The 24,929-nt window shown below is 43.9% G+C and overlaps 1 protein-coding gene across 4 annotated transcripts in view; it reads right to left on the bottom strand.

Moving 5' to 3' along the window:
- tnk2b (tyrosine kinase, non-receptor, 2b) overlaps positions 1-24,929 on the bottom strand; it is an 88,628-nt gene that overhangs the window by 50,865 nt on the left and 12,834 nt on the right. For all 4 annotated transcript variants that reach the window (XM_079648491.1, XM_079648494.1, XM_079648496.1 and 1 more), the window contains exon 2: positions 22,755-22,991. Coding sequence is in view for 1 of the 4 variants with exons in the window: in XM_079648493.1 (XP_079504619.1) it covers positions 22,755-22,772 (18 nt within the window). In the remaining 3 variants the exon portion in view is untranslated. The remainder of the gene's footprint in view (positions 1-22,754; positions 22,992-24,929) is intronic.

The raw sequence follows: 24,929 nt of genomic DNA, 5'->3' as shown, positions 1-24,929 counted from the left end.
GTGTGTGTGTGTGTGTGTGTGTGTGTGTGTGTGTGTGTGTGTGTGTGTGTGTGTGTGTGTGATGGATCGTTGGAGCTATGTGCAACTCAAGGCATATGCTCGAACGGGAGCTGCCTGGATGCTGCAATCATGTTGCGCGCACTATCCGTGCTGAGTGTGCTGACTTTTCGTACAATGTCCCACTGTCTGGCTACCTGCATAAAGTCAAGTGCTCGGCGCAGTTGTCGGCGAAATGTCGCTCCTCTGTTTTCATTTAAACAGCTCCTTATATCCGTTAGCGCAGCTAGCTAGCACCAGATGCTAACAACAACAATACACGTAAGGTCTCTCTCTCGCACCACACATACACACACCCTCCCGGTCCTCCCGATGGCCAGTCGGTGCCTGCCGGTGAGCGTGGAAGTGTGACATTGAGATCAACGATCTCTTTTTCAAGGGAGACCTGCAGCACATTGGTTACACATAAAAACAACAACTAAACTAAAAGGACATCAATACAACATAATTACAGGGGTATACATGAGCAACCTAGATAGTACATTATTGCCTCTGCATTGGATTATTTTGGGAAAGGGTAATAACTTCATAATTAACTACGTCTGAAAGAAGAAGTGTAGGGCAAATAAATAATTGCAAGTATATTCAGTGAGAATGTCAAAAAATGATTTAAAAAGAAAAGCCAAATTCTGGAGAGAATAAAAAGGAAGTGACATTTTGAAAAAAAATGAACTTTTTGAAAAAAAGGCAAATTCTGAGAAAAAGGTAACTACTAAGAAAAGGGCATATTTTGAAGGAAAAAAAGTAAAATTCTGAGAAAAAAGTAAGATTTTTACGATGTTTATGGGCAACATGCTTCTGTAAATCATCATGTAACCGTATAATAAAACATATTATATTATTTGCTAGCTCTTGTGGGGCCGGATTTGGCCCCCGGGCCTTGAGTTTGAAACCCCTGCATTAGCCAATCAAAAGAAAGTTCATCAGCAATTATTTAGAAAATATATGAATTGTCTATAAAAGTCACTTACAGTATTAAGAACAAATGTCAAACATTCTCTGGTTCCAGCCTATCTATTGTGATCTCAATATCCTTTGGTTTTGGACCATTGGTTGGACACATAACAACTTCAACATCACTAAACACTTCCTTTACTGTATTTTTTTCACTATAACTTATGAGATTGGCATGCTATAAAAACTCCACTTTTTTTTGCAGATTTATTGTAAAATAAAGAGTGCTCTTTTATATTTTGGTTCCTTAATGACATCTTCAGAGTTATTTTCGCATATCTGACAGAGCTCCTCTTGAGCCCCAGAAATCATTATAGAACAGTTTGAACCAGCACCTAGTACTCCCAAATGAACCTAGAAGTGTTTTATAACATTTTATTATTTAAGTTTTGTTGTGTAATGTAAATGTACTCTCCAAGATCCCATCCTGTCAACACAAGTATTACGTGTTGTCAACCCATCTGGTCCGGGCTCTTTTTTATATAAAATCGAACGGAAAAAACGTTCTTATTATAACAAATATCTTAGAAGTTCCAACAGTTGATCTACTATAAGTCAATAGTAGATTACTTTAGCTATTAGTTAATTTAAAATTGGAAACAGACCTGTTTCTGGTGGAACCGCAAATGACTCCTTTTGACGAACAATTTTGGCCTCCGACACTTGAAAGCACCCATGAAATACTTCCTCTTGTAGGTCATGGTAGCAGCACCCACCCACGACTTCTGGTCAGAGACATCTTGTTGACTTAAGCGATTAATTACTTCACCTCAGCGACAGTGAAAAGACGGTACACATGCTGCCAGATGATTCACTACTCTACACTATGAAAAGAAACGTAAAGAATGACCAATGACTCTGCGTCATCGGCCGGTGAGGAAATGATGTAACTGTGGTCAGGGTGTGGTACTGTGGAGTAATGGCAAAGTAACTCCTTCAGCATTTTTCTCCTGATTCAAAAGTCCCATTTACCATTAACACAACACCAGTGCACTGTTGATCCATGTGCTGCAGGTCAAAGCTAAACCTCTTTGCCCTCCCTAAATCTGCACCATATGCTGATAAGCCTAAATAAGACTGTCAAGTGAAAATATGATGTTGCTGAAAATACTGTACATCTGCAAATCAGGAAAACAAAGGTGACCTACCAAAATCGTTTTCAATGTCCATGATACTTTAATATATAACTAAGATTATTTTGGAAAACAACTTCCCAAAAGCTGATATTAAAAGCCCAATCCACAACTAACAATGAGAGTTATTTGGCTAAACCGTTTAGTTAATTATTGAATATTGTAAGTATTTTTTCAAGCTCAATTGGCAATTATTCAATGTGAAGATTTTTTTGACTATCATAAATGTTAATTTAATTGTTGTTTGAAAAAAAAAATCTAAAGACGTTCCACTTGGCTTTTGTCGATATTGGTATTTTAATTATAAATAATTACTTTGTTTCACAAATATATTTGAAATAATCTAATATATGGCATATAGGATTAAACTGTATTTTGTGGAAATAATTGTTCAAACAAAAACTAAATTACACTTTTAATACATTGATGTCGTTTTTTAACATTAGTCAATTGATCTATTGGTCTACAAAATGTCAGAAAATGCCCAAGTCCAAGGTGAAATCTTTAAAAGGTCCCATGTCATGCTTTTCCGGTTATTACCCGTCCCCTTGTGTGTTATGAAGGTTTTTCTGCATGTAAACGGTCTGCAAAGTCACAAACCATCAAAGTACACCCTGTAGCGAGTAAAACTCTAACACAGGAAAGACCTCTCTATGCTGCCCCAGAACGCCTCGTTGGAGATTTCTCTTTTTCTTTCTGTGTACAGTGACGTGCCAAAATGGACCCATTGGTCCAAATGGACCAATCGGTGGAGCCGTTACGTTACGTCCGCGGAGCCGTTACGTTAAGTCCGTGGATTGGTTCCTCACACACACACATTCAATCTTTTCTCAGCTGCAGCTCCGTCGATTTCTCCTCCCTGAGACGGCGGGACGCGGCGAGGCTGTGAGTCTGTGTGTGAGCACACATACAAACTCCCAGCCAGACTGCGGGTGTGTATGTGTATGTGTGTGTTCGGGCTGGTTTCGCTGTGTCTCGCCGTCTCAAAGATGGCCACTGGGCTCACATGGAGGGGGGGGGCAGGAGCTCCAACAAGGCGTGTAGGACAGAGTGAATACACATACTATACAGAGATGCTGTATGCAGGGTATATGCAGAAATCCTGAAGTCAAATGTAATACCTTTTAAGACCTTTTTTAAGACCCTTTCCATACATTTTAAGACCTCATCGCAACTTTGAGTTCTAACCAGTTACATTGGCGACACACTTTACCTCACATTTCCTATATTGATTGTAAGATAGCAAAACTAAACAAAGTGCAGACAGCCTCCTTTCCACATGAACTTCAACCTCTCTGTGAGGGTCAGGTTTAATGCAGTATGCTGCTTTTTTGCTTCTGTAGACTCTGTGCTCTTTCATTCCAGTAAAACTCCTCAGAAACCATTAGAAACCAGTATTTGACCAATAAACAAAACAGTTGACAAAACTTTGAACTATGAAATATGTTAAACTTTGGTGAGCTTCAGCGGGGTAATGCCATATAGGAGCTCCCTCACAAATACCCAGGGGTTAAATTGGGCTGGGGCTGTCCGGGGCTTAGCTCTGGCACATAAGACGATGCTCTGACGTCATCACCCTCACACATTTGTCATATGTTTACAAAAAAGGATATATATGTTAAGACTTTTCTCGTTCTTAATATAGACTATTTAGGGTCTATATGTGTTGACTTTACTTTAAAATAGCAGATCTCTGTGACCGGATATAGTTTGGCTTAGACCCCGACCCCACACGGTAAAACGCATACGCAAGCGCAAAAAAGGCTTCCGTTCACACTAGAGATGTTAAGATTCACCGATTCGCATCGGTGCACCGGCATAAACGTTCAAGATGCGAGTGCACCGGTTGAAAGAGTGCACATCGGCTACAGTTTGGGTTGAACCGGGTTGAACTCGCGATGCATCGATTGCCTAGCGTCTTTGCATCGGTAAAAAAACGATTCATTCATATAAAATCCCCTCATCTTGTCAACGCTCAGCAGAGACGATCTTTGATATTTGCTTCGCCAACGAGAGTCTCAGTTATCAACACACACGGAAGTTGAGGAGAAAGAGAAACACAGCGCACCGAAAAATACCTACAAATCAAACGTTTGGCAACACTTCGGATTGTTCAAGAAAGACGGTGTAATAGTCATTTATGCTATATAGTTGAGCGCAGGTCATGGAGAGTAATAAGGTATCCGTAGACCTTTGTATGAGGTATCTTTATTACTTAACAGGTCTACAGCCATGATACATAGATCCGTCCTAGATGCAGACTTGCATACACACAGTATCACTCCGCAGCCGCACCCCATCAGTAACGTCCTGATGGTATATGTGCGCGGCACTATTACTACAGACGGTCAACTTGAAAAATCACTCGCAAATTGTTAACGATGCCGAGCCGCTTTAAAGTACACAAGTAGTACGAGGAACTTAGCGACGCACATAAAGAGGCGACGTGGGGTCTGCGGCTGAAAAGAGAAACCTGAAAGTGAGACATATGAGTTAAATCACTCAGTGAGGTGTTCTGTCAGAGAGAGGTGTTTAGCTTACAGCAGCCTGTGACGGCCAATAATAATTTAAATGTCTTCCTTACTGTAAGCAGTTATGAAATACCTGTTTGTGAAAGGTTATTTGTATTCTTTATTGTTCATATAGAAACCACTGCTTTCTGCTCACTGGTGAGTTAGCCTCTGAGTGTTAAGCACATCAGGCTGGCAGCTGTATGGGCATTGCTCTATGGTAGCTGTTATTTGCACATTGTTAATCATGAGCAATGCATCCTTACATTGTTTAACTGTGAGGTGTTATAACATTGTACTCTGGAGAGCTTTTAAAGGTAAAAAAATAAACGGCATGATGGGATGTGCAGTACCAAATATGTAAAGCACTTTTTTGTTAATGTATGATTTGCTGCATATAAGGAATAAAACAAAAATCCTCTGTCGTACCATATTGAAGTATCATTATTTTTGCATCGTGTTGAATCGCATCGTATCGCCCCGAATCGCATAATGTTGAATCAAATCGTATCGAACTGTATCGCAACAGGGGTGAATCGTATCGTATCGCATCGCCTGGTGTTTCAAATGTATCGTTAATGTATCGTATCGTGGCAACGTATCGAGATGCGCATCGCATCGGCCTCAGTGATGGAGATGCACATCCCTAGTTCACACGCATTCGATTCATTAACGTGTCCGTTCACACTAGACCGCTGGGAATGCTGGAAATGATGTAGTACATATGTCAGGCCTGTAAGTGGCGCTGCTGCCGCCCGAAATACACCAAAAGCAGCGAAGAAGACCCCGGAGCATGGTTGCCATGGTTGCCCTTCTGTTTATTCTCCGCGGTGGACGGCGTGTTCTCCTGCTGTATCTCTCAGGTAGTCCACCAGAAGATGAAAAACACCCACTTCTCCGCCTCTTCCAAGGAACGAGGGGACCGTGCGGCAGTTTCCGTAAAAAAAATGTTCCGCCGGTCAACATGTCCGTTAAAGTTTAAATCTTCCGGACAAAATTGGGAAAGTGCCGGTCAGAGGTCTTCTTTGTTATTTATTGAGCTTTAAAACAAATTGATAACGACTCTGTTCTTTGTATAATAATATAATAATATTTAATAAACGGTGACTGCCTCTCTTTTTCTATAGCGCGCGCTATGCATGGGGCCGCCTTGTGGGGTTTCCCGACATGTCGTTTCAGTAAATTAAAGGGTGTTTCATGTTGTCGTTGCTGTGAACCTTCTTAATACCTTGGAAAATGCCGTTTAATACTTTTTAATACTTTTTAATAGCCTTAATTTTCGCTAAATTGATTTATCAACTTTTAATACTTTTTAAGACCCCGCGGACACCCTGTGTATGAGAGAAAATGTGATTTTGGAACATTGAACAATGTAAATCTATTTTAGTAGACCTCAACAATGGAATTATGATCAGTAGAAATGGCCATGACATGGGACCTTTAAATGACTTAATTCATATTTTATTTACTGTTTCAAGGTTACTTTTGGTGTCCAGTTCGAACATAAAATAGTAAAATACCAGATCATAACAATTTTTCACAAATCTGTTCAATTCATTCTGAATTAGTGTAATTACTTTGAATGTCCTAGGGAGGAAATGAGCATGGTGACAAATGGTCCTATTTTTGGTGGATTAATAAAACATAACATTCTGTATCATCAGCTTTTCATCAAGAGTAAAAAAAACTATGTAGGGCTTCAAAAAGTGAGTAAAAAAACTGAAAAGCAAATGAAAAATGATGTGGTTGAAAGATGTCTTCTCCACTGCCCAGCAGGCCCAATTGGGATCAATCATGGTTGGGCACGGAGTCAAAAACTCCAATGAGTTCCATTTATTGTAGAACACACAATTTTTCATACCGAGTTGTCAGGAAAAGTAATATCCTCGACAAATCCTCTCTCATCGCCCCCTTCCCAGAAAGATTTCCACTTCGGCTGAATGAGAGGCGGATAGGCACGCCGAACAAATCCACTGTGGACAGAGGTGTGTGAGAGGGATGAAAGAGGGAATGCATGTGTGTGAGTGTGACAGAGAGTGAGAGATAGATAGACCTCCACGCTTTATAATCCTCAGCTCTCAGGCCGTCTTTCTCGGAAGTGTTGAAGGGGCACGTGAGTGTTTGTGGTGTTGGCTTTCCCCCGTCCCTTCAGGCCAAACAGGTGGGATTTAAGAGGGTGATCTAAAGCCTGCGGGGCAACACCGGGGCATGCAGGCAAGCGGAGGACAGGATTAGGGGGGACAGGAGGCCGGGACGAGGGTCCCGCTGTCTCACTTCATCTGTGTTGGGTGCCAAGGTCACAGGTGATGAGGTATGCAAATGATCAGAATCCAAAGCTCTCTGTGTTTCACTGCTGTGGGTGCCTGCTCGTGCCTCTTTCCAGGGGCTTTGTGCGTGCGTGCGTGCGTGCGTGCGTGCGTGCGTGTTGACATTGAAGTGACACTGAGAATACCAACTTATTCACACCTTCAGCTCACATGCCAACCCTGCTGTTGTGGAATCAAGGTACATCCCTTTGGTTCCTTCAGTTTCATGATCTGAGTAACATAATCCAATGCTTGGCAGAGAAATAATATCAACCCACACTATCTTTATCAACTTTCTTATTATGACCAAAAGCACATTATGTGTTCTGGTTTTACTAATTACTGTTGATCAAAATAGATCCTGAGGAGATTTTTTTTATCAACGTCGAGGAGTAAATGCATTCTGGCTGGGTTTTTCTATGTCAACTGGATTATGGGAAAAAATACTGGCACCATATTCAGGAAACTTGGTGCGAGAGTGAAGCTACAGTACAACCCATTCACTTTTCAAGCAGATTCGAATTACGTTGCAGATCCAGGCATTATCTTTCACTTTCGCTAACATTGCGAGACGGGGCATTTGTGCTTGACCAAGTGGTGTTGAAATAATTATCAAAATGACTTGGAAACTGGAAAATGAATGGGAACCAATTTGGAACAATTAGAAGATAGAAAGATAAAAGTGTGGAGTAAACACAAAATACAACACATATTCTTTGTAGCGTCCATGTTATTTTCACATTACAACATAAAGCTCATAAACACGCAAGAGTCTGAAGAACAACTTCCAAACTTGGTAAATGGGAAGCACTTAAAAGGCACCATTTGCTTTGGCAGACGTCTGCGCAAATGTAGTTCAATAAATGTCAGTGGATTTTCTTTTTTTTTTAATTGGTTGCTTTAATAATTTTCAATAAAGAAGCAAACAAAGTGCATTCCATTAAATATCACTTATATTATTGTACCATACTGTCATATGTACCAACATAAAAAAAACATTTAATAAAAATGGATTGTTGTATTGCCAGAAGCAAAGCAAACTCTAGAAATGGGATTCTATCAGGCCTAATGAGCTACAATTTTTAATTGAACTATACAACAGTGTTCAGTATCAAATGTATCTGCTACTATTACTTCTTGATCTGGCCACATGGGGGCAGCCTCAGACAGTGAGAAGACGTTTTGAAGCAGTAGTCATTCATTTGTATAAGGTATGTGCAAGTAGGCCCAAACTAGATATTCCTTGTATGTAACTCAAATCTGTTTCTTTAAAAACACTTTGGGCAAAACATTTTCAATCAATTCTGAATTGGCCTGATATCCCAGTATCTAAACATCTATGTTTCTAAACGGTCTGAGCAGAGTGACATAAGTCTTAATAACAGTAGACTATATTACGGTGGAGAATATATAACCAGGGTTTAAAATAACATTGAAAACAGATTGGAAATCTAGTAAATATAGTAGTAGTAAAGCAATTTAAATGATTCAGTAGAAACCACAATAGATAACAGACGATGCCAAGTTAAATGTTAATAATTCTCGATTATGTCTCTTCTATTTTTAGGAAAAAGTCAACAGCCCTTCCTAGAACTCATAGCAGCATGACAATTATCCTTTGAAATGCCAGATGAAGGATTTATATCCACACACTCACCATGGCCTTCCAAACAACCAAACAGATGGCATTTTAAAGACTACAACATTACAACAAACATGGCAACATTGGAAATCCTCAACAATTCATCACATGCATGCTCTGCTAACTCCTCTATACACACATTCTAATCAAATTGAAGCATTACTAAAACATAATGTCATCATAAAATGTCAAGACTTTTAAACTTTTAACAAACTGACTCGAACAAAAAAAATGGAATGTGTTTTTTAACTAACCCTTGTCTTTTGTGTGATATTGCATCATCGCTGTGTACAGTAGTCCACAGGCATGCGTGTGTGTGTGGGTGTGTGTGCCAAGTCAATGTATAAGCTGCTCTTCCGGTCCCCTACTCAGAAGGAGTGAGTGATAGAGAAGAGTAACAACCGATAAGAGAGTGACAACAATACGGAGAGAGGGAGGGAGAGATTACAAGATAAGAAAGATAAGGCAGCTTGTCACAATCCGGAGCAAACCTTTTTACAGAAGCGCACACAATGAATTGAAAATTATCATGAAGGAAGCTGAACTGAATCCAGTCCTCACAAACAAATAAAATGTGACTGTACTGCGTGGTGTGAACTGTATGAACCCTAAACTTCATGATAAGCCTGCATGTCGCTGTTTACAATGTGAAATGAGTATGCACGTTATACACATTTCCAGTATTGTATTGTCCATGGTGGCATTTGATCATTTTAACTACAGGTAAACAGAAAGCAGCTCAAGCGAACTTCATAGCAGGTCAACTTGCCAGCTGCCTGAAATGTTGTAATCATGCATGCTGTAGGGCAGTGGTTCCCAACCTGGGGGGCACACCCCCCTTGGGGGGAATCCAAAGATCGCAGGGGGGGGCGCCAGGCCTCAGATTATTTGAGGCCAAATATTTTTTAGATAGAATTGTAAAGCAATACATGATTGTCACTAAAAGCCTTGTCTCTACATTACAATACAATATAAAAAAATATTGATTAATTAATTTGAATACAAATTCAAGTTAGTAGCTATTATAGGCATAAAAAGACAGAAATGTAAAATTATTTATTTAATAGAAATGTTTCTTCTGCCCGTAAAGCACATGTGTCGAACTCAAGGCCCGGGGGCCAAATCAGGCCCTTGGTGGATGTAATTTCGGCCCGCAGGATAATTTCTAATTACTATTAGATCTGGCCCGCCGGTATATTGCACGCACACCTTCACTCCATCCTGAGGGTTTCCTCAGCCCAGAGCCTGACCCCAAACATTGATGGGCTTGCACCCAAGATGAGATGCCAAGTATCTGGCTTGAACTAGCATCACAGCAGCAAACTGAGATTAATGGATGTTTCCTTCTGCACTTTCTCTCATGGCAACAGGGCATGTTTGTTTTTTTCTTTGAGGGAAATAGTTTTGTTGAAGCTGTTGTTGGCCTGTGGAAAAATGTGATCATAAGAAATGACTCCGGAAAAGCTGCAGATAGAGCCATAAGAAATGAATGCAACTGATTATTTAATGTTTAATGTTGTTTTATAGGCAATAATTTAAGCTTAGTTAGTTCCAGGTTTAATATGTGCAATAAATTCATTTCAAATTCGTTTTGCAATAAATATTGAACCAGTCCGGCCCTCGACTAGTACCCATTTTTTTATTTTGGCCCACTGTGTATTTGAGTTTGACACCCCTGCTGTAAAGTGTCCAAACCGGGCTTGTCTGGATATGCGCATTTTTAAAACATAGTCATTGTCCATGCCGGTTTCAGTTGGATTATTTGTCACAGTTGCTCGGATCAGATCGGTCTCCTCCATTTTGTAGATTATTTACGACTTTTGAATCCACATAAACACTTCGGCAAAATCTGGCTTACTTTGAGCATGTGTTTTAAATAGTTTAATCCCTTTGTGAATTGTTTCCACTTCCGTGCCGTCCATTCATTTCTTCATACAGCGGGCATTTATGAATGAATCCTGAGTCCAATAACAATCAAAGTCACTCCAATAGTTCTCCTTAATTACGCTTTCATCCTCCTTTAACAAAATACTTCACATTCATCCAGTTTGTGACAGTATTTGTAGCATTTTTGAGACTTTTAAACTTTAATTACCCCACACACACACACACACAAGGGGGGGGGGGGGGCGCAACTTCCAACAGGAGTCATTTGGGGGGGCTCTTGGGAAAAAAGGTTGGGAACCCCTGCTGTAGAGACATGACAGATTAGACCACGAGACAATAAAAACCTATGTGGAACGTAACGGGTGTGACGTCACGTGACTTGAATTTTGAATTGAGCCGTCGAATGCACTTATTGTAAGTCGCTTTGGATAAAAGCGTCAGCTAAATTAAATGTAATGTAATCGAATTAGCAAAAAAAAACTAATGTCTTATAATTTGTAAACTTTTGCCGAATCAATCAAAAATCATACCAATGTAGTTACACTTGCTATTTTGAGTGCATAAGTGGGTCCCGATGGGGTATAGGAAAATGCACTAAGAGCTGCAAAACGGTGCACTCATAACAACCAAACGTTGAGTGCAAAAAGATGGACACTCACATTCAACGATTGCCATCTTGGCTACATAACGGAAGTTGCGCAACCGGCCACAATGCCGGTTTCTCCAGTAAACATAGAACAATACAAATAAAAACTATTCACATCGAATCCAATCAAAGGTCCATATGAGGGCTGTCCAATTGATCAAGATCACAATGTGGACTAGTGCAATACTAATCGCAGTAAGCGCTAAAGCAGAGCTTACACTTAAAACGGGAAGCCGGTGGCATCAGTTGACACTGTCGCAATGTGATCTGTTCAAGATCCCTTAAATCATGAAATCTGATGCGTTAACAACACTGATAAAATACAATACAACAGGAAGCGACAGACAATACACCAGTCCTCAGGGGGGGTGGTAATGCAATACCTGCGTATCCGTATGAAGGGAAAGAGAAAAGAGAAAGGATAAGGGAGAGAAAAGAAGCGCTTCAGGGAGAGGGAGCCAAAGAAGGAGTGACAGTGTGTGACAACTGGTCGGCAGGTAGATTGATTGAGGAGTGAGCCGGGTGACAGCCGGATGTAAGTTCAGGGTTAAAATAACACTGTCCTCTCTCTCACACTCACGCACACACTCATTGGCTTCGACTCCCAGAGGCTCCCTTTCCTTTCGACTTCTCCTCTGTCAGTCTGGGCCCCCGAGGCCCTCCAAGCATTCAGAGACACTCTCCACAAAAAGCACACTCACTGCTGCTATTCTGGGATGCTTCCTCTCCGCTTTCTCTTTTAGTCCCTTTCCCTGCATCCTCATACTTCCCTGCCTGCCATTCTTCTTCACTAGAAGGTGTCTATTTAAATCCAGAGTAACTCATACAGCCAGTGAAACCAAGTATCCTCTTTACTGCTTCACCAGTCGCATGGAGTTCTGGGAACTGATATCCTTTAGGTTAGTTAACCTTACAGGAATGATTTCCTTGAATTTGTGCAATGTGAAACGGTCCTACATATCTATTCTACAAACACTGCACCCGTTGTCTATTTTCCATTTCAATTGTTCAATGTGAACCAGACTTTAATGAACCCGAAAATAACTTAGCATTTTACCACTTCTGGTTCTCTCATCTTAAAAGCAACGTTTTTTTAATGTGTTCGTGGTTTGAAGCCTGAAATATGTTGTTGAAACAAGCCCTGGATATTTTTACATGAAGTTCTCTGACATATAATATGTTAATAAATCCTCCGGCGGTGGCTAAAACAGTGGATGCTAACTGGTGACTAATGGAGACTACTAAACATCATCACTCGACACCAGACCGCCTTTAACTTGGCGGTGGTGAAGCGCAGCCATAGTTGTTTATAGCCTAGCATTAGCTTTATTAGACCCTCCAGAAAAACACGGGCAAAAATCCTTGATTATGCGGGATAAGATCCTTGATTATGCGGGCTAAAATCCTTGATTATGCGATTAAACATGCAGGGTTTTTATGTGATTTTATGCTGTGAAATTGCGGGAAGTTGCGAAAAAGAATAGATTTTTTTTAAAATATTGGGCTGTCTTATTTATTCTCTCTCCCACAGCCACTAACGTTAAACCCCTTTCCTATTCAATTAAACACATTCAATGTTTATTTATTGTAAAAGCAATTGGGCTATTTTAAACACACACACACACACACACACACACACACACACACACACACACACACACACACACACACACACACACACACACACACACACACACACACACACACACACACACACACACACACACACACACACACACACACACACACACACACACACACACACACACACACACACACACACACACACACACACACACACACACACACACACACTTCTCCACCTCGTTCTGTTTTCATTTACTCGTTCGTTATCTGACCAGCTTCAATCTTGTAGGCTACTCACTTCGTTTCTTGTAGCCCTCGAAAGGGTTTTGGAGGTTGATGGCTCGGTGAACGTGAGTTGAATGGCTTTCTTGTCCGCAGCAGCAGAAAGCATTTTCGAATGTTTGAATGAATCAAAGTGGGTCGTCACCGTCGACTTTCTCTTATGCTCCCACACACAGTTGCACGGGGTGCAGAATAGTTTCCCCCCGCTTTTTGGCAAGACATCGGGGTACTGCTTTGCCCGGTCTTTAGCAGAAATGTTCGTCGGTAAATGAGATGGATCGGATTTTTTCATCTTGGTGTTTTCTCTCTCGTGTGAGTTCCACACGTTCTATTTCGTATATGGCTTCGCCCTCTAAGGCTATCGCTATTGGGTAATCCCCCTGCGCCCCCGCGCAGCACTGAAACACTTGTAGTCCACGCCCACCCGCAAGGTGGGCCCCACCCTCGGGCCTCCTTCCGGTATAAATAGGAAGGTGGCCCGGCAATCTGCTCCCTCTTTTTTTCAGCAAACCAGCACAGTTACTGAAGCACAGCAATTGAGAATCATCATGAGCAACAACTGCGTCCGTGGTTGTCCCTCATGTGGCTCTGGGTTCATAATGAGTTATGACCTGCAGAGATAAAAGCAGTATGAGAATCCTGCCGGGGGTCAGAGCACGCGTACGCGGCTCTAAACCAGCAGGTGACCTGCTAGCATGACCTGCGCTCGTCTCCCCTCGGGCGACAGGAAGCGGAGAGCGGACACTCTTGCTGCTGTGGCCGAGGAGGACGATTGGCCCGTCCAGGCTTACGAGCCCGCGGACGGGGCCTCGTGTCCCTGGGGCAGAGTGCCGGGCAGGAGTCCGAAGCAACTCCTGCCCCGCCTCCCTCCACGGTTCACCGTTCGGTTCTCCCCTCCCTCCTCTCCCCCGGACGGGGTAGACAGAGTCGGAGCAGGGTGCCAGCTTGGCGGCCGAACATGCTTTCCCCCTCTCCGTCACCACAGCGCGGCGGCGTCTGTTACGGAGACGGCCAGAAAAGTGCTACTGGACGCTTCAATCAGCCCGGACGGGCTGTTCGGACCCCAGTTCATGAAGACGGCCGCGGAACAGGTGGACGGCATTCGCCAGCATGTACAGCTGGCTCCAGTCGGCTGAGCTGCCACAGCGGCACCAACGCCCGCAGCAGCCGCGGCGTCCACGCCGGCCACAGGAGGCCGCAAGCGGAGAGACACCCACAGCAACCGCCCCGGCGGCTGCAGGGGCTCCGTCCCACGTCTCCGCTCCCCCGGAGACAGGGTCTCCCGGCGGCGAGTCAAATGGGAGTGAGGCTCCCCAGCTCCTGGTCGGCTCCGCGAGAGCCTCCGAGGAAAAGGAGCCGGTAATTAAGCCGGCTGCCACTAATCCGTTGATTAAGTAGGCAGCAGGGCTCCCTGCAGAAGCCTGCTGGTTTTAACCTATCGGTTAATAAACCTGCAGAGCTCGCGGCATTCCTCTGTCCGAGACACGCCTCCTACACACGGTCATAACCCATGAGCGCCTGTATAACGCCTGATGTGGACAGCACTGCACACACCTCCACTCATCCCCTGAGCGTGTACACGCCTCATGATGACAGCCGGAGTGAAACGCAGCGTGTGGAGGTTTCCTTGCAGCCCTTTCGCCTCACGGGCAGCGGCAGCGAGGGCAATGCCCCGCCTCCCTCCACGGTTCACCGTTCGGTTCTCCCCTCCCTCCTCTCCCCTGGGAGGGGGAGACAGAGTCGGAGCAGGGTGCCAGCTTGGCGGCCGAACATGCTTTCCCCCTCTCCGTCACCACAGCGCGGCGGCGTCTGTTACGGAGACGGACAGAAAAGTGCTACTGGACACTCCAATCAGCCCGGACGGGCTGTTCGGACCCCAGTTCATGAAGACGGCCGCGGAACAGGTGGACGGCATTTGCCAGCATGTACAGCTGGCTCCAACCTCGCAGCCCTTTCGCCTCACGGGCAGCGGCGGCGAGGGCAATGGCGTGGCTCGTCACCATGACGACAATTACAGCACATCACAGAGAAGCCAGAACGGGGGAATGAGCAGTATTCCAGGCTGAGTGCCCCCAGCGGAAGCGCCCGCAGCGCCACGGCGCCAGGGCTCGCTACAGAAGCCTGCTGGTTTTAACCTCGGTTAATAACCTGCAGAGCTCGCGGCATTCCTCTGCCCGAAATACGCCTCGTACACACGGCCTTAATAAACCCATGAGCGCCGTTATAACGCCTCATGTGGGCAGCACTGCACACACCTCCATCCATCCCCTGAGCGTGTACGCGCCTCATGATGAGAGTCGGAGTGAAACGCAGCGTGTGGAGGCTTCCTCGCAGCCCTTTCGCCTCACAGTGGCGGCAAGGGCAATGGCATCACAGAGAAGCCAGAACGGGGGAATGAGCAGTATTCCAGGCTGAGTGCCCCCAGCGGTAGCGCCCGCAGCGCCAGGTCTCGCTGCAAGAAGCCTGCTGGTTTTAACCTATCGGTTAATAACCTGCAGAGCTCGCTAATTAAGCCGGCTGCCACTAATCTGTTGATTAAGTAGACAGCAGGGCTCGCTGCAGAAGCCTGCCGGTTTTAACCTCGGTTAATAACCTGCAGAGCTCGCGGCATTCCTCTGTCCGAGATACGCCTCCTACACACGGTCATAATAAACCCATGAGCGCTGTTATAACGCCTCGTGTGGACAGCACTGCACACACCTCCATTCATCCCCTGAGCGTGTACACGCCTCATGATGAGAGCCGGAGTGAAACGCAGCGTGCGGAGACTCCCTAGCGTGGCTCGTTGCCATGACGACCACAGAACATCTCGAGCATGTGCGAGTGTTTCTCAGAGTGGCAGCGCGTGTGTCTGATGGACAGATGGATGAGCAGGCTGATCAGCAGAGGATACGTCCTGCAGTTCGCCTCTCCCCCCCCCCCCACAGTTCAATGGGATACAGGAAACACTCCTGTCCTCCCAGAAGCTATGTCTTGCGCTCCAATCCGAGCTGCTGGAACTCCTGTTGAAAGAGGATATTTCCAGGGTTCCTCAAAGGGAGGAAAATCAGGGGTTTTCACTCCCGTTATTTTTCTAATCCCGAAAAAGACTGGGGGAATGAGACATCCTGGATCTGTCAGTATTCCACATGCTGACGATCAAACAGATGCTGGAATGTTTTCACCAGGACGACTGGTTCACTTCCACCTGAAGGATGCATACTTCCACGTACCCATCATCCCGAAACACAGGAAATTCCTGCGTTTTCCATTCAGGGAATATCAGACCAGACAATCGTCTGCCGTTCGAATATTTCCTGGCTCCTCGCATTTGTGTAGAGAAGGCTGGAGCCACTACACAGAGGAGGGATGAGAGTGTGGTTTTCCTCTGGACGACCTGCTATTTGCTGGCTCGCCCCAGGGAGGAAGTCGCTTTACAGACGGTACATCTCGTATCGCATCTGTCAAAGCCTGGGTTTCATAATAAATTGGAAGAAGAGCTGTCCTCTTCCCTCTCAGACAATCGTTTATCTGGGAGTGGAGTTAAACTCAGCCAGCATGAGAGCGCGACTCTCGCGGCAATGAGGGGAAGAACTGACAGCTCTCCTCCGGCGTGTCACAACCCACACAGCCATCTCCATGACGCAGCTGCTCGGCGTTGGCGTCAGCTGGTCACGTGATGATCCCCCTGAGTCTCTTCCAACAGGGGGACACTCCAGAGGTGGTTCATTCGCTGCAGAAGCCTGCTGTTTTAACCTATTGGTTTATAAACTGCAGAACTCGCGGCATTCCTCTGTCCCAGATATGCCTCCTACACACGGTCATAATAACCACCGTTATAACGCCTCGTGTGGACAGCATGCACACACCTCTCATCCCCTGGGCGTGTACGCGCCTCATGAGGAGAGACGGAGTGAAAGGCAGCGTGTGGAAACTCCCTCGCAGCCCTTTTGCCTCACGGGCCGCGGCGGCGATGGCGTGGCTCGTCACCATGAAGACCATTACGGCACTTCACAGAGAAGCCTCTCCCCCCAGCAGTTCCATGGGATACAACAACTCCTGTCATCCCAGGAACAGTGTCTTGCGCGGTTTTTACCCCCGCTATTTTTCTAAATCTCCTCTGTCCGGTGTGCGCGCTGTCCTGCTATGTGGCGCGCACGGCGGCCTGGCACCGTTCTCAGCGCCTGTTCGTGCACTATAGAGAGAGCTCGATCGGGCGACCTCTGTTTGCACAACGGCTGTCACACTGGCTGTGTGAGGCTGTGTCACAGGCATATGTCTCCTCTGGGGTGGAGCCCCCGGAGAACATCAAGGCGCACTCCACCAGAGGAATTTCCTCCTCCACGGCTTTGCACGGAGGAATGTCAGTGGAAGATATTTGCACGGCTGCATCTTGGTCTTCCCCCTGTTCATTTATTCATTTTTATTTGAGGGATGTCTCCCATTCCTCTCTGACACACCCTGTACTGGGTGTCCTGTCGGGGTGATTGACGTCAGGGAGCCAGCTGTGCGCCTCTCTCCTGCCTTTTGGCACGCGGAGAGCGGCCCATTTCCCCTCTTATAGGAGGGATGTTCCTTTTTCCTCTAACACACTTTGTACGGAGTGCCTGGTCAGAGTGAGTGACGTCAGGGATCCAGCTGTGCGCTCTCCTGCCTGTCTGCACGCAGAGAGCTGCTGTTCCCCCACTACGATCGCAGGACGAGGTGGGACTTTCGTCTCTACTTTCTCACAGCGGCCGGTATGTATTGTTCCCAGCCTTCACCCCGTCGGGAAGATAGGCATGTTTTGCTATGTTCCAGGTACGGTGATGAGCCATTACGCATGGCACATCAGGCAGGGGGGTGTTATTGAGCAGGTATGTCTGTGCTTCTAGTACCGGGCGGACCCAGTGGGGCGCAGACTACATCATGCTTCGCCCTTAACCCAATAGCGATAGCCTTAGAGGGCGAAGCCATATACGAAATAGAACTGAGGTTACCTACTGTAACCCCAGCTTCTATGAGTAAATGGCGCAGCCCTCTAAGTGCGGGGCCCCACTGGCTCTACGAATAGCTGAAGAAAAGTTATGTTGTATGGGAGCAGATTGCCGGGCCACCTTCCTATTTATACCGGAAGGAGGCCCGAGGGTGGGGCCCACCTTGCGGGTGGGCGTGGACTACAAGTGTTTCAGTGCTGCGCGGGGGCGCAGGGGGATTACCCAATAGCGATAGCCTTAGAGGGCTGCGCCATTTACTCATAGAAGCTGGGGTTACAGTAGGTAACCTCAGTTCACTCTACGGTATTGTTTACCTTCTGTGATGCGCGAGCTGATAACGTCACGTCATCATTATCATCACTACTTCAGGTCAAGACGAGTTAATTTGCGGGGGATTATGCGGCCTTTTGATAAATATGCAGCCTTTTAAAAATCTGTGCCATTTTGCTGATTATGCGGTAAATTCTTATGATTATGCGCAGGAATCGCTTTTTTCTGGAGGGTCTACTTTATGCTTTAAAATGGCGTTAATAAGTACAGATTATCCTGCTGAACAAAGTGTGTGAGTTTGCCAAAGAGCTTATTTTCTTCAATATACAGAAAAGCCTTTTGTCGTGGGATCCATTTACAATGCTAACTCCCGGGTCGGCCCACAAAAGTAGATCACCACTGCATCACTCTATTGACACATTCAAAATGAAATGTTGTTCCTGAAGCTCTCGTCTCTGTCTGGATATCCCTAAATCTGCTCTTTAACCCTCCTATTGTCTTCGTGTTCCCCCCTTACTTTGGTGTTCACGGTCAAATTTGACCGGTCCTGTTTTAACTGCTATTATATTAACACAAAAACCATTGATCATCACCAAATTTCATTTAACACCCTTTCAAACTGTACATATTGTATCAGACTACTGGTATACATGAAAAACTGCAGTTAATACACAAAGAATAGACACTGAACATGTATTGCGTGTGCCAGGTCTGATCCATGTGGGGGGATGGGCCCATAAGAGTGGGTAATGTGTGAAATTGTTCTGCGTGTGTGTGTGTGTGTGTGTGTGTGTGTGTGTGTGTGTGTGTGTGTGTGTGTGTGTGTGTGTGTGTGTGTGTGTGTGTGTGTGTGTGTGTGTGTGTGTGTGTGTGTGTGTGTGTGTGTGTGTGTGTGTGTGTGTGTGTGTGTGTGCCAGGTGTGTGTGTGTGCCAGGTGTGTGTGTGCCAGGTGTGTGTGTGCCAGGTGTGTGTGTGCCAGGTCTGATTCACATGGGGGGATTGGGCACATAAGGGGGGGGACACATCTAGAGTGTGTGTGTGTGTGTGTGTGTGTGTGTGTGTGTGTGTGTGTGTGTGTGTGTGTGTGTGTGTGTGTGTGTGTGTGTGTGTGTGTGTGTGTGTGTGTGTGTGTGTGTGTGTGTGTGTGTGTGTGTGTGTGTGTGTGTGTGTGTTTTATCTGATTTGGATGGTTACTAATTCTTTTTCGGCACCATGGGTGTTACAAAGTTGACTAAATCATCCAAAATTCAATGAAAGTGGTGATCAGCAACTGTATATGTTGTGAAGGATATAATAAAGCCTTAATGCAATCGAATGTAAAACAAAAAAGTTATGATTGATGAAAGTAGTAAATTGGTCAGATTTGACCCGAACACAACAGGAGGGTTAATACCAAATGACTGAATGACCCTGTTGAGAGGTTAACTTTTGTCTTTGCATTAAAAAATCCTCTCTGATAAATGTACATTTGCTACTCAGTCACACTATAAACAGCACAGTGTATGCATTTAATCAATCAAAGCAGAGGTGCCAACTGAAAAGCTCCAGAGTGTGATAAAATCTGCATTCTACTTAGCTTTAAATGACTTCCTCTCTCAGAGGAAATAGGCCTGGCCTGACTAACAGTACTGTGTGTGATAAGCATCTTTAACAGGGCTGCCATGCTACCTGTTGCAATTATAGAGCCATTTACAGAGCTAAACATTGATGGTCTGCCTCAGATAAGTGAACAACGGGCCTGGTAGTAGCATGCGGTCATTTGGGTGGAGTTTCACGAAACAAAAGCATATACAAATTGTCATTGAGGGCACAAACTCGCACAAAGGCATGTTGGCACAGTTCCTGGATTCACACGCATGTCTGTTCCTCACTCTCTGTTATTCGTAGCTCTCAAACACACACTTCATTATCCTTTCTTGTGCACCGATGCTTGCAGACACCTGTTTGGCCGTCTGGCTGGCTGACATCCTGTAGGTGGGTCTGTTTGTGCCTGAGTAACAAAGTGGGTTCTATAAAAGCCACCAGTGTGACTCTCACTTCCTGCTACTGTACCTCATCAGCTAGGAATGGTTATTCGGTAAATGTTTCCCACAAATAGACAATAAACTAATCTGGGACATGGCAGATCATCATTTTGGAACATAAACACAGGCCTGATGAAACAGGAAATGGTCAACCACATCCACCACGGATGAATAAAGACAAATGGATGCTGGCTGTAGACTGGTTTTCGTTCTTATAGGTTCATGAAGCCAAAATTGCTCAACCTGGACTCATGCCCTGCTCTGACGGTCACAGGTTTGAATCCGTCCTGCGGTCATTTTATCCGTGTCATCTCTATCTCTCCCTTATTAAATCTATCTTTCTAATAAAGTCAAAACTGGCCATTAAAAATAAACATTTAAAACAAATTGCTCACCCCCTGAACATGAAGCGGATCCTCCAGCAATCTTTCGCATCAATAGCGCCCATACTGTAGAGCTAGCGTGGCGTTTCATTGAACCCCGCCTCCTAGCTGATGGTGTCATTTCCATGACAAAAATCTAGATTCGGCTAACGGTGCAACTTTTAGGACCTAATGCTTTAAAAGAGGACTTTTCTGGTGTTCGCATTGGGAAGTTGATTTACCTTAAAAAATGTAATATCTGCTGATTTAACGACTTCCTTTTTTCAATGTTAGCCTATGGTAGAAAGTATTTCGGGGCCCAATGGCATTACGTGATCTGGAAGTTATAATTCCAAGGTTTTGCATCTATGAAATGTGGCTTCTAGGCTCGCAGCCATTCCTTGGATCTTAACATGGATCTTCTGTTTTTAGGGAATATATTTGCAAGGAAACCATTAGCAAGACGTCGAGAATGTTTCTCTTTCCTTCATCATCCTGCCATGATATCTTTAACCCAGACACGAAAAACCAACAGTGTTTGACCCAAGATGATGTCACCCTGGGTATTTACTGCATTTCAAAGGTGAACAGTTCCCATTCAGACACACAGTGAGCTACTCTGTCGACCTCATGGATCTGAGGAAAGCACAGTCACTGTTTGGAATGATCTCATGTCTGCATAGCTCAGACACCGAGACAGAATAGCAAACCACACTGCGCTGTGTGTTTGTACAGTGTACAAGTCAGCGAAAACATGCACAGAACAGCCACACCCAGCTGCAGGGAAGTCAGAACAACATTCTTACTAGGGATGTAACGATATACCGAATATCGCGGTATCGCGGTAAATAAATTTCCCAATACCGTCGTGAGACTGACAAAATCTACCGCGATTTTTAAAAAATAATAATTTTTAAAAAAAATATTTTTTTTTTTAAACACTTTTTTTTTTTTAAACCTTTATTTAACCAGGTGGTCCCATTGAGATCATCGATCTCTTTTTCAAGAGAGACCTGTCCAACATGGCAGCAAGTAGGTTACAACATGAAAATAAAACAACAGATAACACAAAAGGACATCGTATTTACAGGGCTACATTTACACACCTAGAGACATTGACAAGTACCAACCATATAGTTATATCTCGCCATGTCAATAAGCCTGGCGTTAGACTTTTTCGCTGTCCGTCATTTTGACAGACAGGATCGTAAAATATCCGTCATAATCCCTTATTACCCGTCGGGTCTGAACAGTTCACGATAGAGCATGCTCGTGAACTGTCAACGGGGGGGGGGGCGGTGTTATGCCGTGTGTGCATGCACCTCGCGGGACGCGCACAGCGTGAAGCAAAACCTCCCAGACATGTATTGATCTGTACGGCAAAGTACGGTTTGGGAACTATATCATTTCCTTTTGGAGGGCATGCATAACACGGCATAACACCAGAGCCTCGCTGCGGGGAAACGTTGGCGCTGTTCCGAGTTTGTTCTAATCTGTCAAAATGACAGACTGCTTTCAGATTTTTCCGTCATTGTTAAATAAAATATTCGGTTAACGCGACCACTGGTGTCCCAGCAACATCAGTACCAAACGAGAGAGTTGTTTCCAGAGCAGGGGATATTGTAAATGCCCAAACACCCCAGCTTATAAATACCTGGAAATGTGGACATTCTCATATTCCTAAAAACCTGTCTGATGATGCTGAGTGAGTGACTAGTGAGTTTGAGTTGAGTTACTTGAAAAACTAAAGTGAAACTTGATTTATTTTATTGCAGGGTCTGATTATTAAATGTCCTTGTTTATTTGTGAGATGCAGTGGCATAAAGAAAATGCTTACTTTGTTGGGTAGTACCAGTAGGTACAAAAACACTGGTTTTCTTGTTCCAGTCTGTTACTGTCACTTTGTTTTTGACACTTTAAAATACTGCTATCCTACAAAAAGGCTGTAAAAATCAGATTTATTATGTAATAAAGAAATATTTTCCGAATAAAAAAATGTTTTATTGAAAAAAAAAAAATTATGATTTTTTTTTTCTTCCATTTATTATTCAATATCGCGATAAATACCGTACCGTGGACTTGTTATCGCGATATTATCGTACCGTGAGTTTTTGGTATCGTTACATCCCTAATTCTTACCTGCAATATTTGATCCATAGAACCCTGGTTCCTCTCCCTGGTCTGCTATGACACCTTAGATGCTCCCCTCAGGTTGATGACAGGAGATCAACCGTGTGCAGACGAGGGCCCCAGTCCATCGAGGTGAGATTCTGCCAAGCTACAAGTCCATGGTGATGCAACACTAGCACACGCTCACATGATTTCATCCTCATCCATTGGTCGACACTAACCCGGGAGTCTGTTTTCAGGACTTGCCTGAAAAGAAAACAATAAAAGTAACAAAAATGGTTATGTTGTATTCGGATTTGACTAGATATCCTTCCTTAAAGCATCATGGACAGGTTGTCTCATCCCTCTAATAGCAGATGTTCTGTGTTTCCTGAGGCAGACAAACACTTTAACAAACACTTGGTCTTCTTGTTTTGAGTGACGAAAAGTGAGCACCCATGGGTCTTAGTGCATCCACTGAGAGAGACCTAATATTGTGATGAGAGAATGAGTGAGAGGCCCTGGATAGGTTTACAAGGTTTGAAAAGGACTCCTGCAGACACACACTGAGTTTGAACACAGGCTGGTAATGAGCACAGGAGTCAGCACAGCCAGAGAATAAGAAAATATACTTTCAACAGTTCTGCCGAAGTTATACTAAGAGACACTTCAGGGGACTGTACACTAACACTGAGAATAACTGTTTTAACAACATGCTTTAACTACATTACATGTATGCACAAAATACAAACAATACCTTGCATATTGTACACAAAGCTACCTCTTATATCTGCATGGCTTTCCACTTGTCATACCAATACTGCACATATTTTATAACATTTTATTTTACAGGTATATCTATATTTCATTGAAATATTGCTATATTTCAATGTTATGATTTTTTTATACATTTGTATTTGTTTTATACTTTAACTTATGTTCTTTGACTGTGTATATATTTGCAGCATATACGCAAAGGCAATTTCTTCGTATACGTTACCTACTTGGCAATAAACCTGTTTCTGATTCTGATCAAGCTTTTATCCAAAACGACTACAATCAATTAATTCAACAATAAAGAAACAAACATAAAAAAGCTAAAATCCTGCAAGTACATTAGATATCAATAAGATTGGCCAAAGTGCAGTCAAATCAATCTGAATATCATCACGCTTTTGTATACAGTATAACACATTAATAGAAACATAAATGTTATTCTAAGATTCTTGTTTTAACGTTTTTCTTCCTTTCCAGTTCAAGGAAATTGAAACTTTACAAAAAGCGGACACTGAGCTTTTAGCAACAAACCTCCACCCACGCACTCACACTACGTTACACACAGGACCAAACAGAGCTGGCAAACACCTGAACTGACTCAACAACACATATGAGTAATCCTTTTACAATAACACCATTGCAAAACTGAAAAGTTAAACCGTGTAGGTGAAGGGAATAATATTATTATTATAACTCCACAGTTGATTTTAATATAAATTCTGAAACAAGACTTAAAGTGAAACCGTGTTGATTAGGGAATAATATTCTTATTATACGTTTGCAGTAAAACAAAAAAAGGATGTTGAGGACCCTGTGATCTAAATTTCTCTACATACATAACTACACCGTAGTTGTGTATATGTTATGACAATGGTTAAAAACCTTTGAATCTTGAACTGATATTTCTTCCTCTCATTTATTTATTTGCATTGCATTTCATATTAAGAAAACCAAAAGTATCGGAAAGTAAACAGGCTACATTACTTTTATATACTTAGATAGGTAATGATTACATTGGAATATATAATGAGTAGGGTTATCAACATTGATGCTTGAAAGCTAGCGATTCATCTGGAAACCCACTGCAAATTAATCACATGACCAAGTGTGGACAAGCTACATGAATTGCACTGACTGGAGACCACTGGACATCGTAAGAAACATCCCTATTTGTGTAACAACACACCTAATCCACTGAGTTCTAAACTCTTTCTTAACATTGGGATGAAAAAGGAGAAGTGGGATTTTTCTGAAGTTTGCGCTAGCAGTTCTTGAAGCTGTATAGCATTAGGAGATAGCAGACCACCACTGTCCGAACAGATAGTCCTCACAGTATGAGAGCAGCAAGGAGAAAATTACCGTACGGCCATCCGCCCTGTGTAGCCCACATTATACAGAGGGGGATCACAGCGGCTCTACAGGCGTGTT

The sequence above is a fragment of the Notothenia rossii genome (assembly GCF_949606895.1).
Source record: "Notothenia rossii genome assembly, chromosome: 9".
In the NCBI taxonomy this organism is placed as follows: domain Eukaryota; kingdom Metazoa; phylum Chordata; class Actinopteri; order Perciformes; family Nototheniidae; genus Notothenia; species Notothenia rossii.
This window is presented reverse-complemented; position numbering and strand designations above follow the sequence as displayed.